The sequence below is a fragment of the Dipodomys merriami genome, unplaced genomic scaffold (genome assembly GCF_024711535.1).
Source record: "Dipodomys merriami isolate MVZ:Mamm:240054 unplaced genomic scaffold, mDipMer1.0.p SCAF_13, whole genome shotgun sequence".
NCBI lineage: Eukaryota > Metazoa > Chordata > Mammalia > Rodentia > Heteromyidae > Dipodomys > Dipodomys merriami.
In genome coordinates this window covers 40,086,817-40,103,458 of record NW_027202604.1, presented here as the reverse complement: position 1 = coordinate 40,103,458, position 16,642 = coordinate 40,086,817, and the positions used below count along the sequence as shown (strand labels likewise).

The following is a 16,642-nucleotide window of genomic DNA, read 5'->3' as shown; positions in this document are numbered from 1 at the left end:
GCGCGCTCGTCCTCCCGTCGTAGAAACCCGGAACTGCTCTCCAGTTCTCGCGAGAAGCGGGGTAAAAAGGCGCAGGGTTTGAAACATGGCGGACGACGTGGACCAGGTTAGTGAGATCCGGGACGCTCCCGGCCGCGCGCGTTTCGCTCGGCCTCGCGGGCGGGCCGGAGCTGCGCGCTCCCCCGCGGAGGGGAAGCGGCCGCCGCGCCGCCGGCCTCTTCCAGCCCACCCGGCCGACCGTTCCTCCGCGCGCGCTCGCCGAGTACGCGGCGGACGGCGGCGTGCGGGGTCAGGGCGCGGCGGCCGACCCCACGCCTCGCCGAGCGCTCGGGACGACAGACCGAAGTGGGTGGCTCGGTGAGGCGGAGGCTGCCGGCCCGCCCGGGCCCGCCCCGCAGCACTCCGGACGGCCTCGGCCCCGCCCCGCCCCGCCCCGGCCCGCAGCACTCCGGCTGGCCCCGGACGAAGCCCTCTCCCTCCTGCGCTGCCCACCCCCGCAGGGGTCGCAGCGTCGCAGCGTGGGGTGGTTATCTTCGTGCTAAATGCAGCTTGCTAAGGTGGCGTCCACCACTAGGCTGTAAGCCCCCTAAGACCGGGATTGGGCAGTGAGCACGGAAACACGGACTGAGTAGAAGGAGCCAGGGATGAGGAGGAGCCTCTGAAGAGGCAGGCAGCGTTCAGAGGTACGCGACAAAGCGCGAGGGCAGCGAGCGCCCCGGACGGAGGCTCCAGCAGCAGGGGGTAGTTGGTATCCAGATGCTTCTCTTCACCCGCAGCCACTTCCTGCAGCGCAAGGACTGAGACCCCTCCAGTGCTGCCGGCAGCACCTGTTGAGGGCAGAGGGAGACACCAACTGCAGTCAGGGTGTTTTGCTTGTGTCTCTAACCTTGTGAAGTTGTAAACGAATCAACGTTCAGTCACCTTCTGCCACTGATCTCCTGTCTTAACTGAAGAAGCTCTTGAAAAGTCTTACTACTTCATCCCCCACCATACCCATTCAGGAACTTGAATGTAGCCCTTTCTTGTTCATAGCTGGCATTCTACTTGAGCCATGCCTCCAGTCTAGCATTTTGCTGGTTAATACCTTACAAATTTAAGAGTGAGGGAAGGGGTGGGGAGGGGGAGGGATGGGTGAGAATGTTGGAAGGGGTGACCTAGATGAAGATGACTCATATTCACAAACTGCTGTTAAGTGGCAACTCCTTTGTACAACTACTTAAAGATTTTCTAAGGACTAAAAGGAAAAAACCTAGGGGTGGGAAAGTGGCCCAGTGGTGGAGCGTTTGCCTTGCATGCACATGAGGCCCTGGGTTTGATTCCTCAGCACCACTTAAGCAGGAAAAAAAAGCCGGAAATGGCGCTGTGGCTCAAATGGTAGAGTGCTAACCTTGAGCTGAAGAGCTGAGGGACAGCGCCCGGGCCCAGAGTTCAGGCCCCACAACTGGACCCAAAAAAGAAAACGAAAAACCCTAAGCAGAGAGTGGTTGAGTCACTTGGCCATGTAACATCATAGCCATGATTCACACATTTCACTTTCTCTGGTGTTAATGACATGTTTCTTTTTATCAGCAACAAACTACCAATACCGTAGAGGAGCCCCTAGATCTCATCAGGCTCAGCCTGGATGAGCGTATTTATGTGAAGATGAGAAATGACCGAGAGCTTCGAGGCAGATTACATGTAAGTAAATATGTCAGATTACCTTGAGACCAACTTTCCTTACCTTTTCTACCCTTGCTCCTTCAAAATGTAAAAGCTACCACTAAGCTACACTCTAAACCTCATGATCCTCAGCCTCCCAAGTGCTGGAATTGCAGACACACTCCATAATGCCTGGCTTTTTTGTGCCAGTCCTAGCACTTGAACTCAGGTTCCTGAGCTTCTTTTCTCAAGGCTAGCACTCTACCACTTGAGCCACAGCTCCACTTTCAGCTTTTTGGTGGTTAATTGGAGATGAGAGTCTCCTGGACTTTCCCTGCCTCTGCTGACTTTGAACCACAATTCATATCTCAGCCTCCTGAGTAGCTAGGATTACAGGTATGAGCCGCAGGCACTCAGCTCTGACTATCATTCTACCCTAAACTGATTAAAATAACTCATTCATTGGGCATTGATGTCAGATTCTATTGCTTTAGTGTTTTAAATGATGTATACCCTGAGAGCATAGTTACAACTACTAACCTGTTTTGTAGTTGAGGAAACTCAGACTCAGAACTTCACAGTTGCTTGCTCAAGGTGACATCCCAGTCATTACAGGGAGAGACAGAATATGAACCCGGGTGGTCTCACTTCAGCCCCAATCTAAAGCTTAAGTACTGTGGTTACATCTTTCATGACACCTGAAGTAAAGCAACAGTAAGGTTAGGAAGGGCATAGAGAAAAAGGCAGATAGTAGTCTTAATATAAACACAGCTGAGCTTAATTACATGGATCGGTGGCAAATGCAGAGAGCACGTCTTGGAGGCGTCCGTTTCCCTGTGCAGACTCAACCCCAGCTTGCTGTGTCTTCTGCCCCTCAGCCTCAGCCTCATGCTCGTCCTAGTGCTCCCTGCCTGCAGTGCCCTGTGGCAGGTAGGCTGCCACTTCTGTCCTGTCAGTGGGGGCACCATGCCTCACTGTTAGAACTAAATGGAAGTGGGTTCTGAGCAAGGCCCCAGAAAGTTCACTTTTTAGGAAAATTTATTTGGAGGTTGCATCAAATACCTTAGTGGCCGCATTTACCAGGCCACAGGGCCTGGACATGGTATTGCTCTGCCTATTTAACCTTTGTGGTATTTAGTCCGCACCAGGCCAGTGGTGCTGAATGACAGTGGTGCCCGTCATCTTGGCTCCCATGCCTGCCTCCCCTGTCACTGACAAGGCCAGCAGGTTTTCACAGCACTGTAAAAGATGCAGCTGCCAGGAATAACAAGTAGGGTGCCACTTCAGAATAACTCCATTATTTGGAGCACATCATTTTGGAGCATAAACTTAACATTTTATTGGATGAATAAAGTTGTCATTAGAAATGATTTGTGAAGAAATGGGCTATCCCACTAAAAGTTAGTTTTTTGTCTTTGTTTTTTAGTATGAAGTTTGTGGCATATGCACTGAAAGTGTAGCGTGTAATCGAGACATTTGCACTGAAAGTGTAGCGTGTAATCGAGACACTGGTGTTGTGTCCCTTTAGTTGTTTCTCTGATCTTTTGATTCCTCACACCTCAGGCTTACGACCAGCATTTAAATATGATTCTGGGAGACGTGGAAGAAACTGTGACCACCATAGAAATTGATGAGGAGACATATGAAGAGATATACAAAGTAAGGAATTTTGTTGTTTTCTACCTACGCATTGTCAGTCTTACATATATTTATGGGAAGCCTGACAGTATTTTCTTTGGTTTGGTTTTCGCTGGGGCTGGGACTTGACCTCAAGCCTGGCTGTTGTGCTTGAGGTTTTTTTTTTGCTGAAAGCCAGCACTTCATCCTCTGAGCCACAGTTCCACGTTGGGTTTCCCCTCTGATTAATTGGGATAAGAGTTTCATGGACTTTCCTGCCCAGTCCGGCTTCAAACCGTGATCTTCAGATCTCAGTCTCCTGAGCAGCTAGGAATACAGGCGTGAGCTACCAGTACCCAGAAAAAAATATGAGAAATTTCTTAAATACTAGTTCGTTCAGAAACATAAAACTATCATAGGATTAACATGTTACAGTTCTTTTTCCTTAGTTGTTTTGTCATCTTCTTTTGTATTTTGAGATAGAATCTAACCATGTAGCCCATGCTAGTCTTGAACACACTTTCCCTCGGCCTTATCCTCGTCAGTGCTAGTGTAACAGGCATGCACTACCATACCCCACTCATAAGTAACAGATTTAGTGACAACCACCTTACTTTCTAAAACACAACATTTAGTGAAAAGCATTTGTTTTAAACATTTGAGAATCTCTGATGCCAGGCTTGATGATGACTAGAGTTGCAGCCATGACTTGCTATAGCTGAGAAAAGTCTGACCACAGAGATGGGTAGTATACTTTGTGGATACTTGCTTTTGACTTTATATCCAGACTCCAAGTGATTGGTTTTTTGTTGTTGTTGTTAGTTTGTCAGTCATGAGACTTAAACTCAGGGCCTGGGTGCTGTCCCTGAGCTTCTTTTGCTCAAGGCTAGCACTCTTATCACTTGAGCCTCAGCACCACTTTCAGCTTTTTCTGTTTATGTGGTACTGAAGAATCAGACCCAGGGTTTCATGCATGCTAGGCAATCACTATAACTGAGCTACATTCCTAGCCCAAGTGGTAGTTAGATTAGTGGGACCAAGGCATCAGAAACCATGTCAGTGAACTTGTTCTATTCTTCAAGCAGTAACAGCAAGCCCTTATCTGCAAAGTATTAGTTCATGAGTTATCACTGTCTTCCAAATAATGGTACATTTCATTAGTCATTTTCATGTAATCACCAGTGATCTCGTTGGAAAAGCCTTTTAAGTATTACAAGGTCAGTCTGATTCTGCTAGATTCTAGTGATTAAAATGTGGACTCCTGGAGTGGACTCCTGGACTCTGTGTTCACTTATACATAACTGGGCCAAGTTACCTGGCCTGTGTTAAAGAGGTAGTAAGATAATAGAACCCACTTCATGTGGCCATGGCAGATTCTTGGAAATGTTACAGGGGAAACCTTCAGCCTTCCTTCTCCAGTCCAGTCATTCCTGGCTTCCTCCGCAGGGACTCACACTCTCATTCTCCCTCTCTCTCTCCCTCCCTGTCCCTCTCTCTCCTCTCTCTCTCTCTCTGTTTCTCCCTCTCTCCCTCCCTCCCTCCCTCCCTCCCTCCCCTGCACCTCTGAATGTGGGCATTTGGCTGTCAATCAGAGTTGCCACATAAGAACTTGTCTTTGTAGGTGTTTTACATTTCGTATCATAGGTTTTGAACATGGCCACGGTTATAATATTCCAACTATAAAGGGAACTTCCTTTTCTTATATTTTAGCATCTCTAGGTCTGGCTATTGTCACTCAGATAAGAATGCACTGTCAGTTAAATTAGCAGCATTTTTCCCTTTTTAGTTCAAACAAAGTTTTCAAAAATGTGATGAGATATGGTGTGTGCAGTTGTGTATTGATCTAAGCATTTTACCCTCAGTATAGGCACTTCATAAATGTACTTAATACTGTTTAATACGGCCTGCAACACAAGAGTCTGACTTCAGCTGTTTGTCCACTGTAAGAGAGGGATGGGACACCACTGCTCCTTCCGGGTTTATGGTGACCAAGAACAGAGCTCATCCAAGAACTAAAGAGAGAGAGAGAGAGAGAGAGAGAGAGAGAGAGAGAGTGTTGTGTGTGTGTGTGTGTGTGTGTGTGTGTGTTCCATCATATGTCGCTAGCACTGACCTTTGTACAGACAACCAGCTCTGCCTGTAAGTCTGCCACTCTGGGTGACATGCACACTGCTTCTCTTGCTTCGAGAGTTGCTACTGTCAACAAGCAGGCAGAGCGGGTTTACTTTGTGAGATGTCTTCTGCACTGCCATGACTTGTTGTGTAAAGTGTTAGAAATGAAGTCACCAGATGATTGAAAATGTGTTTCTTGCTGTGTCTAACAGAAAACAGTTTTGTCTGGAAAGTGTGGCGCATGCATGCTGCTGTGTGCTGCAGGCCTGTCTGCTTGCCCATCCTGTAGGTTTTACACACAAGCAGTAGTGTCTCACTGGAGTGTCATTGTATAAAGGACAGATAGCGGAGTCTGGGAGTGGCTGTGGTGTCACTCAGCACCACGGACAGCTACCCTCTTCCCTCTCCTATGCACTCCTCATTTCCTTCTAAGGCAGGAAACCAGACTCGGTGGTTTCTCACCTTGGCCTGGGCTTTGTTTCTCTCCCTTTCCTCTGTTGAAATACTAATGAACCCCAGCACTTCCTAAACAGGAGGACGCCCACAGAGTGTAGGTGCTCGGTGGGCCTTTTTCCCGTAACTTACATAATCCACGTCTGAATGATTTGGCTGATTTCTGACTTGCTCATGGGAAGCAGAAAACCGGAACCTTCACTCCTCCACAGTGGAGCGGTCACTTTGTGGGCTGCTGAAGGGCTGTAGTTTGGCCCCAGCCAGCATCCTGTTTACCGCCTTCCTTCACCCATCACCTCATCGTTTGGCTCGGCACTCGGTCTCTCTTGGAGGTATTGGGCTCTTCATAGCTGCACCACGTGCCTTCTGCCTGCTGGGCTTTCTCTCCCCCATGGAGCTCTCTATCTGGGATGTCTCTCAAATCCTTGTGCACCATTTGCTTCCGTAAACCTGCAGAGAAAGCCCTGCCCTCAATCTGATCTGTCCTTAGGAAAGTCTCCTCAACCTAAATGTTTTATTCAGCCTTGTTCATCACAGTGTTTTAAAAATACTTCTATAAACTGGGTTCTAAAGGTGATGTGTTTTAGCAGTGCCTATTTACATTTGCCTTTTCCAACATCTTCTCCCAGGCCTATTTGGGAGGTCTCTGGGCTACTTTCCAAGTTTTACCTAACATTTTGCCAAGGCATAAGAGAATTTCAAACATGCCATGATTTCCTGACTGCCCAAGGCCTGACCACTCAGCAGAAGCTGCAAGGTGTGATTGTGTACTTGTGCTGCATGCACAGACAGACATCCTGGCTGAGCACAGTGGAAGCTGGTGGTCTGCCACGTGAAGTCCCTGGTAGGCATGTGGCTCCGCCAGAGCTGGTCCTGTCTTTCAGGGCCCAGCCTCGGGTGGCTGTGCTGCTGCCAGTCCTCAGTCCAACAGGAACAAGTGCGGACAGCCACGCGTGGGCCGCTCATGGGCCGTCTGGACCCTGTCCTCGTCTCTCTGGTTTCCAGAGAGCATGGGGAAAGTACCTGGCTGTCACCCAGGAAGAGCAGAGATGGTACTGCCATAATGTCAGTACCCAGGAGAAGGAGGGTAGATGGGTGGGTTCTTCATGCTGCAGAGGTGAATGATCAGGTTTTCAGTCCAGTTGTTTGCCTTATAGCCAGCCTTTAAATTTTCATCTCACACACACACAGAGAAATACATGTTTGTAAAGATGCATTTTGGGTTTTTTCTTCCTTTCTCTTCCAGTCAACAAAACGGAATATTCCAATGCTCTTCGTCCGGGGAGATGGCGTTGTGCTGGTTGCCCCTCCTCTGAGAGTTGGCTGAAATGAAGAATTTATCGCGTATAGAAAGTAGGAGACTGTACAGTTGCAGTTGTACAATGTACAAGACGTTCAGAGAGAGAAGCCTGCTTGCTTTTTTGATATTAAGACATGATCAAAGACTCTTCTGCTCCAAGATGAGTTGATCTGCAAGTGACTTGCAATTTCTTCAGCTGAATTCTTATTTTTCTCCATTTGTTCTAATAAACATGATCACCAAGCTGCGGGACTCCTCAGGAGTGATTTGCTCCAGTATTCCTACAGACAGTTTCTGATTGTTTTTCCTCAAATTAGATTTGATGTTTACTTCATTTGTTTTTTTATTTATTTTTTTGTGGGATGTGGGATGTGAACTCTGGGCCTGGATGCTGTCCCTGAGCCCTTCAGCTCAAGGCGAGTGCTCTACCACTTGAGCCACAGTGCCACTTCTGGTTTTCTGGTGGTTAATTGGGGGTCTTACAGACTTTCCTGCCCGGGCTGGCTTTGCACTGCAGTTCTCACATCTCAGCCCTCTGAGTGGCTGGGATCACAGGCATGAGCCACCAGCGCCCGGCTTGATTTTTTTTTTTTAACTGTAGTCTCCTATCATAACTTTCCCTGTCCAGCAATCACAAGACACATGGTTGGGCACCAAGAGGATAATCAGGGACCAGAGCTGTTGATAGCCTGCCCTCATATTCTGTGATGAGATTTCTAGCTTAAGACAGCCATACTTAAAGGAAAAGTATAAAATTTTATCAAGATAGGGCCTTCCAGGCTCCAGTGGCTCGTGCCTGAAAACCTAACTACTCAGGAGGCTAAGATCTGATGATCATAGCTCAAAGCCAATCCAGGCAGGAAAGTCCTTGAGACTTCTACCTCCAATTAATCACCAAAAAGCTGGAAGTGGGGCTGTGGCTCATGTGGTAGAAGGCTAGCCTTGAGTGTGAGAGCTCGGGGACAGCTCCTGGGTCTTGAATTCAAGCTGCAGGACTGCACAAAAGGAAAAAATAGAGCCTAGAACTGATGCCTTTCACTGTGAAATGTAGAAATCTGCTTTGTGGAGGACTGGTCGCTCACGCGAGCATGGTGTTTCATCCGCCTGCAAGATGCCTTCAGCAGACGACATGGCTTCGCTTCACTGGACCTGCCCCTCCGAGACTGCTGAGCAGACAGACAGGTGTGAGTGAGCTGATGAGTGGTCTCTTGGGTGAGGAGCTAGAGGCCCCTCCTGTCTCTGGCCAGCTTCACGCTGTCCTTAAGCTTTAGTGGCCTGCGAGGTAACCTGCTTGCCACAGCCTATTCACTGGAAAAAGGAGGACTTAGCAATTGTGGCAGTAGCCAGTGGCCATTCTCTGGGCGCACACTTGTGAGTGGACGCCTGCATACATAACGGTAGTGATGCACTGTAAGTGCCTCTTTCTTGGACATCTGTCTTTCAGGACATCTCTCTGTGTGCCTTTGAGATGGCGGTGTGATGGACCCCTGCCTGTGTGGGTGTGTGTGCCACAGGCACCGCAGACGTGCAGCTCCAGGCACGAGCTCCAGGCTGCGCCAGGGCACAGGGACTCCGCCTTCCACCGCGCCTCACGCTGTACAACTCTGCATTGCATGTGTCCTGGGTGGTTTGGACATGCATGCTTAATTCCTGGACACTGCCTCATTCTTCCGTTATCTCCCTTTTCTCCTGCAACCAACAGAATGCATTAGAACAGGAAGACTTCTTAGGCGTATTTCTAAGTCACTGGAACCTTAAAATTTGAAACACTGCCTTTCAGACACAGAACTCAACTGCCACAAGCAAACATCTGCGCACTCACCTAGCCGCCAAGATACAGGATGAGGACGTAAGAGGAGCTGCAGAGCAATGGTGGTCTATAAAAACCGCCCTAAAGGGAAAGGAGGCCACATGAGTTTGGGAACCGCCGTGGCACTAGGCTCTGAGCACTGGGGACAGCCACGCACAGCCCCCACCTCTACAAACTTAGGGGTGGATGTGGCAGTTGTGAGAGGGCCAGGGATGGCTCCCGCCATGGCCATCCGCTAGGGATCCTTGCCACGGGAGCTGGAGTGGAGGTTCCTACGGCAGTGTCACCAGGGGCCTGCGGGCATGGCCAGGTGGTAGAGCACCTGTGTGCCAAGCACAGCCCCGAGACCACCTTACAGCATCATTGGGCAGATCTACATTTACTGAATTTCAAGTCCCACTTGCGGCTGCCTTGGCAGGGCCAGACACTTCCCACCCCTACAAGTCTGGACACAGACCTGCACACATCCTTTACTCTTGTCTGTGGCACCTGGCTACTGCTCACACTCCTCATAGCTGCCTCGAGAGGAATATTCCCTTGTGGGAACATTTGCCAGCTGTGAGTAATGCTCGCTGTGTAGGGGATGGAAAATAACTGTTCTAAGGGCCATCCCCGCTGCATTGAGCAGCACGGCACGGTGGAGACTCGCTCAGCCAGCTCTTCCTTGAGGCCTGCGACTGGCTGTACCAACCTCTCTCGGTTGGCCATTCTGGCGCAGGAGACTAACGGGCTCTGCCTGGCCTGCCGGAGTCACGTGCCACCCAGCAGGGAGGCAGGACACTCCGCCACTGCTGAGTCAGGTTCTTGGAGCACACGCACCACGGCGGAGAGGTTTTAAGCTATTGTGGACCCTCAGAACTTGGATTGCCCTGATGGGTGACGGGGAAGGTGGGGCTCAGGCTTGTTCCCTGGCCTGGGAGCTCCAGTGGGGCACCTGCAACACGGGGGCGTGCTAGGCGGGGGTACGCCCTGGGCTCTGAGGGCTTCTGGGGAGGTCGGTGTATTGGCAGAGGCCACGCTCGCACAGGCAGGGGCCGGCCCATCGGCTCTGAGTGCGGATTAAACGGCCAGACCGGGGCCAACAGAACAACAGTGGGCAGGGCACAGGGTGGAAGGAAGTGGACCGGGAAGGCCCAGACTCCAGCAGTGCTACACGAACAAGGCACCCGCTGCAGGATGACAGAGCCTAGTGTGCTCCACCCCTGCCAGGTGCACTGCTCGATGTTCATAAACCAGAGCATGCACATTCTTACTGTCTTGGCTCCTTCTAGAAGCTCCTCCTGGACAAGGAAATGGCATGCCCCCTGCAGCGTATGGTACTGATTATCCTGGGGTTTTTCTGGGTGCCCCTCCCTCCCGCTTACCGTGCCAAGGGGAAGGGATCTGGGCTAGGTTGCTGGCAGGAGCCCGAGTCCTCCCGCCCCGTGCCCACCGTTGTTCTGTTGGCCCTGGTATGGCCGTTTAATTCGCACTTGGAGCCTATGGGCCAGGCCCCGTGCCTGTGCGAGCGTGGCCCCTGCGGATGCACTGCCCTCCCAGGAGCCCTCAGACCCCAGCGCGCACCCCCAGCCTAGCACGCCCCCTTGTGGTGCCCTGAAGGGATGAGAAAGTGCCTGGAGGAGGGTGCAGTGGGGAGGAGCCGATAGCCTGGCTGGGGACCAGCCAGTGGGACCGCCGTGGGGAGCTGTGGGGCCCGGTGGCCCCCAGGTACATGTCTTCCGTCTGTCCCCCACTCTTTCTCCCTGGGGAGTCTTCAGGAGAACTTGATCCGCTCAGTGAAAAATAATGATCAAATGTTCCTGCATATCCGGATCTGCAGCGGGCTGGCTGAGGCTGAGGCTCTGGAGGCCAGGGAGCGGGGCAGCCCCAGCCGGCCCGGGTCTGGGGAGGAAACACCTGGCCTAACAATGTTTTCCTGGTCAAAGGTCAGCAGGCGTCGCTTGAGCCAGGGAGGACCTGGGAGATGGGGTGAGGAAGGCAAGGGTTCAGCACCTTCACAGAGGGGGACGCAGAGCCGGCCAGGGAGATCTGCCCAAGGCCACAGCAGACAGCCAGGCAAAGCTCATCCGAAAACAGACCACTGGGGGCTCCTCCCGGCAGGAGGCAGGCCCCCGTCTCCCTTCCCCCTCGCTCCCTCTGCCCTGTCCTTCATACAAAGGTCTTGCTCTTGCGAGGCAGGCACTCTACCACTTGGGCCATGACCCAAGTTCTTTATGGGTTTAATTATTTTGGGGATAGCTTGTATTTATGTCCAGGCCTGCTTGGACTGGAATCCTAGTCTTCCCATGTAGATGGGATGACAGACATGTGCCACCAGGCCCGGCTTATTGGTTAAAATGAGGGCTCAAGAACTGTTAGTCCATATTGGCATCAGACTACATCCTCCTCATCTCCACCTCCCAAATACCTGGGATTATAGAAGTGACCCCCACAGCTGGCACCTTTGTTCCTTAGGAATCAACAGCAGCCACTCGAACAAATGGGAAATATACTTCCATGCTCACAACGAGGCAAATGGCTACTTTCCTTCTCCCCAGACCTGGTGGGAACAGCAGAGCTGGGAATCAAACCTGCGTACCCTGCTCTCTCACCCGCAGCATTGTAAATGTTGTCAAGTCTTTCACACTGTCTGGACCTGCCAGCTCACATGGAGGGGAACGAAGCCAGCCAGTGCACCCCTGAGCAGCTTGTGTTAATGCTAAACTTATGGGTTTCATTTTGTCTTTTAGTTAAAAGTATCTTAACTGGTACATAAAAACATAAACATGGGAGCCAGGAGTGGAGGCGCACACCTGTATACTCAGGGGGCGGACCCAGGGGGATGGTGAGCTTGCAGCTGGCCTGGGCTACACAGTGAGACCCTGACTCAAAAAACAAAACCAGGGTCAGGTACAGTGGCACAGGTGTGCTGATGCTCTCTACCTCACCAGCAGAGGTAGGAGAATCGGGTCAGAGGCCGGCCCAGGGCACGAGTTAGCACAAGACCCTATCTGGAAAGTAAGCTAAAGTAAAATGGGCTGGGGTGTGGCTCAAGTGGTAGAGAAACTCAGAAAACATGAGGTCCTGAGGTCAAGCCTCAGGACCATTAAAAAGCAAAAATACCATCAATGAGTGGCATGTGATGTTTTAATACAGAAATGCTTTTGTAAGGTTTAAATATCTCCCCAAACATGCATCCTTTTGAACTTGTGGCAAAACTTCTAAACCTCTTTCTTCCAGATTTGTAAAATGCACATTAATGAACGAATGTACATTGTCACCTAGAATCACCTTCCTCAATTAACAGCCCAGAGCTTCTTGGGTCTCTGTCTCAAACTTACACACTCTAACTGCCACCAGGGGGCGCTGCACACCTTGCTTTTCCACTTTGATTCCACTTGGTTTGCAGTCGATGCATAGGAATATTGGACCACAAAGCCTGTGTCATCTAGTTCCTTAAAGCCAGACAGCTTGTGGAACTCCAACACTGTGCTATCTGCTGGTGCCAGGAACAAAGAAAGAAAGCATACGTAACATGCACTGTGGGCGCCAGGAGGAACATCACTGTAGCCCACAACGCTGATGGAAGACGACAGGCTGTCAGGAAGAGCATATTCCGGGCAGGACAGGTTCTGTCAGCATGCCAGGCCCTGTGCATTAGCCAAACAATGGGTGAACAGAGCTGGTGTTGGGGTTCAAGGTCAGATTCTGCCACTTCAACCCACAGGCCCCTCTTCCTGTTCACAGTTTTAGCGTCCTCATCTGTTCAGGGTCCGTGCAGTTTGAATACTGTGTGTCTTGGAGAAAAGCCAGCATGCCTCTGTGACTGGTTAAGAGGTTAGAGTGTGAGAGAATTGTTGGTCAAAGTATCTGCAGCCAGCATTTATGTGTTGCTGGGTGAGGACACTGAAAGCCAGTGCCACTAGTGACCAAGTAGGTACCAGACGTGGTCTCTGAGCCCGTTTCCTCCAGCAGCGAATGCAAAGGGAAAAACGCCCACCACAGAGGGAGGGGCTCACACAGAAGCCCGCTTCCTCCTCAGCCCACAGTAGGAAAGACCCCTCATGATACCAGCCTGTCTCTAGTGAGTGTGAAGCTGGCCTCGCCAAGCTCCATTTCCGTCTTACTGAGTCTACTCAAGCCGGGTTGCTAAGTTCTTGTTGCCATCTTCTTCCATCCTTTTTACCCTTTATGCCTTTGCCAGGTTGAGGCTGGCTGGAAATGGTGGTGGTGGTTAGGGTTTGGGAGTCAGAGGAGGGCGGGAGGCTTCGCGCGCGCGTCCTCTGCCTTGCTGCCTCCTTGGTTCTTAGCAGTGATTTTCTCAGCTCTGCTTTAGGGTACGGAGCGATCAGTGGACCCGGCTTGGTGAGCAGCACGAGACGATGACATCACTGTCATCCACAGCCCAGGAAAAACCCAGGCTCCAGTAACCAAGGGGAAGGGCGGCTCGTCCGCACGGCGGGGCCCTGTCAGGCTTCAGGGTCTGAGAGCGTTGCTGAAAGCTACCCAGAGCCGGCCTGCCGCTGCACAGCGCGCTGCTCCACACCCGTGGAAGGGCAGAGTGTCACCCATGAGTTTTGTTCCCCCTTTCCTGGAAGAAAGCATACCAAGTGCCCACATCAAAATAGAGTGTGAGGTGTGTCGCAGGAATCCTGTCCGGTCTAAGCCCCCTCCGGGGCCCTCTGGGGGAACAGAGCAGATAGACAAAACCCTCTGCTAGAACTGACATTGCAACAGGCCTCCGGCCAGCGGCCTCCCTCCTGGCTCCCCCCACCCCCAACTCCCTCCGGCTCCTCTTGTTGTTCCTGCAGCGCGACCGTTCAGGTGGCTGGACGGTGCCTCTGGGCCCTGGAGGACCCAGCTTTGCGGGGGGGGGGGGGGGGACGCCAGGCCTCAGAGGAGGAAGTGAATGGCTGTCCCGGCTGCTGGGTTTCACTCCGCATTGTCTGCTTCCAGCGTTGAGTGCACAGCTTCCCGAGGCTAACCTTCCAGAACGGGGGAAAGTGAACAAACTGGAGAACTGAGCAGCGCCTGACAGGCTTGTCTGTCACAATCACATCCTGTAACTGCGTCTCGGGGCAAGTGACTCATCTGAAGGGTCACCTCTACCCTTTCACATCCAGCGTGACAATGGGGTCATTTCATCAGCCTGGACTTGACCACTGGTATTAGCAGCCTCTTTCTACCCTACATAGCACAGACACCTGACAACGGTTTCGAAGCAGATTCTTTTCATGTTGATTACAGTCCGGCACAAAATATACCATCCTAACCGTGTGTGAGGGGCCAGCTCAAGAGAATTAAGCTTCTTCACTGGGAGTACCACAGACTTCTCATCTTTACAAAGTAATAGTATGATGCCCAAGCTCTCTTCGAGTGTTCCCAAGCTTTGAGGAGTTACTATGAAGCAGGTCCATGGGCATGCTTCCGATATGAGGGCCTGGACTGTCGGGGGGGGGGGGGGCAGGGAGGGCGGTGGGAATGGTGCTCTGGTGTCCCTGCCCTGCTACAGCCCCCCACCTCTCCCCATCCCAACGGCGCCCCCTCCTTCACGCTAGCCTCCCCAGAACTGTCTTCTTCAAGCCCTGCCAGCCTGCCAACCCCTGGGGCACTCTCCTTACGTTGGGTTGAGCAAGAAAAACACTTGAGAGCTGGTCACGGGCTCCAGGGCAGGAAGCCCTCCACCAATAAACCATTATCTCTAGGGCCTGTCAGATCCTCATTACAAAACCAGACCCAGCCATTTCCTCCCGCAGCGTCCAGCACCCTGGCTGAGAGCGAGCTCCTGGCCTTCCTCAGCAGCCACAGCACTTGGGGGGGGGGGCAGTTAGAAATGCAGATTCTCAGCCCTGGCATGGTGCAATGCCGAGTGCTTTCCCAGCATGCACAGCCCAGAGTTCTACCCCTAGCACTTCAAAAATAATAATAAAGACATAGATTCTTGATGCCCATCCCAATGTTACTGAATCAGGACTTTGGGAGTCAGAACCTACAAGCTGTGTGTGTGAGAGAAAGGGAGAGAAAAGAGGTGGGGGCGGGAGGAGGGGAGACAGCACTGTTACTGGGGCTTAAACTCAGGGCCTGGGTGCCATCGCTCGGCTTCTCGCTCAAGGCGAGCACTCTAACACTTGAGCTAGAGCTCCACTTCCAGCTTTTTGGTGGCTAATTGGAGATCAGAATTTTGGATTTTCCTGCCCAGCCTGACTTCCAACTGTGCTCCTCTGATCTCAGTTTCCTGAGTCACTAGGATTACAGGTGTGAGCTACTGGAATCCAAGCAGCAATAAGTCCTCCTGTGAAAGGTGCACACCACACTCTAGAATCTCTTGGTACATGAGACGTGCCTCACTGGCCAGTAGCACCAAACCTCGGGAGCGTGTTAGGCACAGACTCTCAGATGCCACCCTGGTGGGCATCCCCATCTACGTCAGAGCCTACAGCTCTGTCCTCAGGGACTTGAGTCATTCCTAGCTGTCACCTGGGAAGGCCCAAGAGCAGCAACACACTGGAAGGAGCCGAACCTGTACCAGATTAGACCCTAAATATCTTCTGTGGCCAAAGGAACCTTTCAAAGCAGTCTAAGGAGACCCTTGTTCTCAGCCAATAGCTAGGCATGGCAACTCATGCCTGCCATCGCAGCTACATGGAAAGCTGGGATCAGGAAAAGCAGGGGTTCCGAGCCAGCAACGGAACAATGTTCATGCCCTGTTCATCTCTGCAGAAGCTGGGTATTGCGGCACAGGCCTGTTAGCCCAGCTGTGGTCAGGCCTGTAGATCTAGCCCAGCTCCCCCAGACAAGATCCTATCTCAAAATAACCAATAGAAAAAGAAGTGTTGGCTCCACATCTCAGTGGTAGAGGGTCTGCCTGTCAAGCCCCAGGCCCTGAACCCAGGTGGAAAAGAAAGAAAGGAAGAAAGGAAGGAAGGAAGGAAGGAAGAAAGAAAGAAAGAAAGAAAGAAAGAAAGCTTCGAGATCAAGAAAGACCAAGAATGTTATGGAACTATTCCAGACTAAAACAGACCGGTGACAGGAGGAATAAGTGTACACGTGATCCTGGACCTGGAGCAACGTGCGTAGCTCTGAAAGATTATTGTTGGAGCAACTGACCAAACTTAAATATAGCCTGCGGATTAGACGTGGGTCCTGGCTCTATAAGAGAATGTTCTGATTGTAGGAAATACACACACAGTGGGGTCGGGGGGTGAGATGGGGCTGAAGAAGTGTGTGTGTGAGAGAGAGAGAGAGAGAGAGGCGGGGGAGAGACAGAGAGAGAGGGAGAGAGAGAGAGACAGAGAGAGGGAGAGAGACAGAGAGAGGGAGAGAGGGGGAGAGGGAGAGAGACAGAGAGAGAGGTATTCTGTATGTTTACACAGAGAGCAAAGATACGAGACCCAACCAGTAGATCTAGGAGACGAGACTCCCATGTACTGATCTTGGAACTTTTATAGATCTGAAATTATATCAAAATATATTTTACTCTTGTTACAAAGCAAGATCACAGAGCCCCAAGAGCTCTCCTCCTTCCAGCCCCAGCCCCAGCCACCTCCCCAGAGCGGCTGTGCCCCGGCCCTCCCACACACCCACCTCCCGCAGCCCTGGGTTCTTACCCCAGCGCTCCTGCAAAGGACTCCTCTTGCCTCAGAGTTCGCCTCCCTGGACGGGACCTGCACGCCTACCCGGGCTTTTGCTGCCAGTCACAGGCTTCAGCAGGGCCCACACACAGAGAGGAG

At 51.6% G+C, this 16,642-nt stretch overlaps 1 protein-coding gene across 1 annotated transcript; it reads left to right on the top strand.

Moving 5' to 3' along the window:
* LOC138824846 (U6 snRNA-associated Sm-like protein LSm3) lies at positions 1-7,368 on the top strand. The gene is made up of 4 exons (XM_070019218.1): positions 1-106; positions 1,570-1,680; positions 3,205-3,300; positions 7,070-7,368. Exons 1-4 carry the CDS (start codon positions 86-88, stop codon positions 7,148-7,150), a joined length of 309 nt encoding a protein of 102 aa, XP_069875319.1. The 5' UTR covers positions 1-85; the 3' UTR covers positions 7,151-7,368.
* Positions 7,369-16,642: the final 9,274 nt, after the last annotated feature.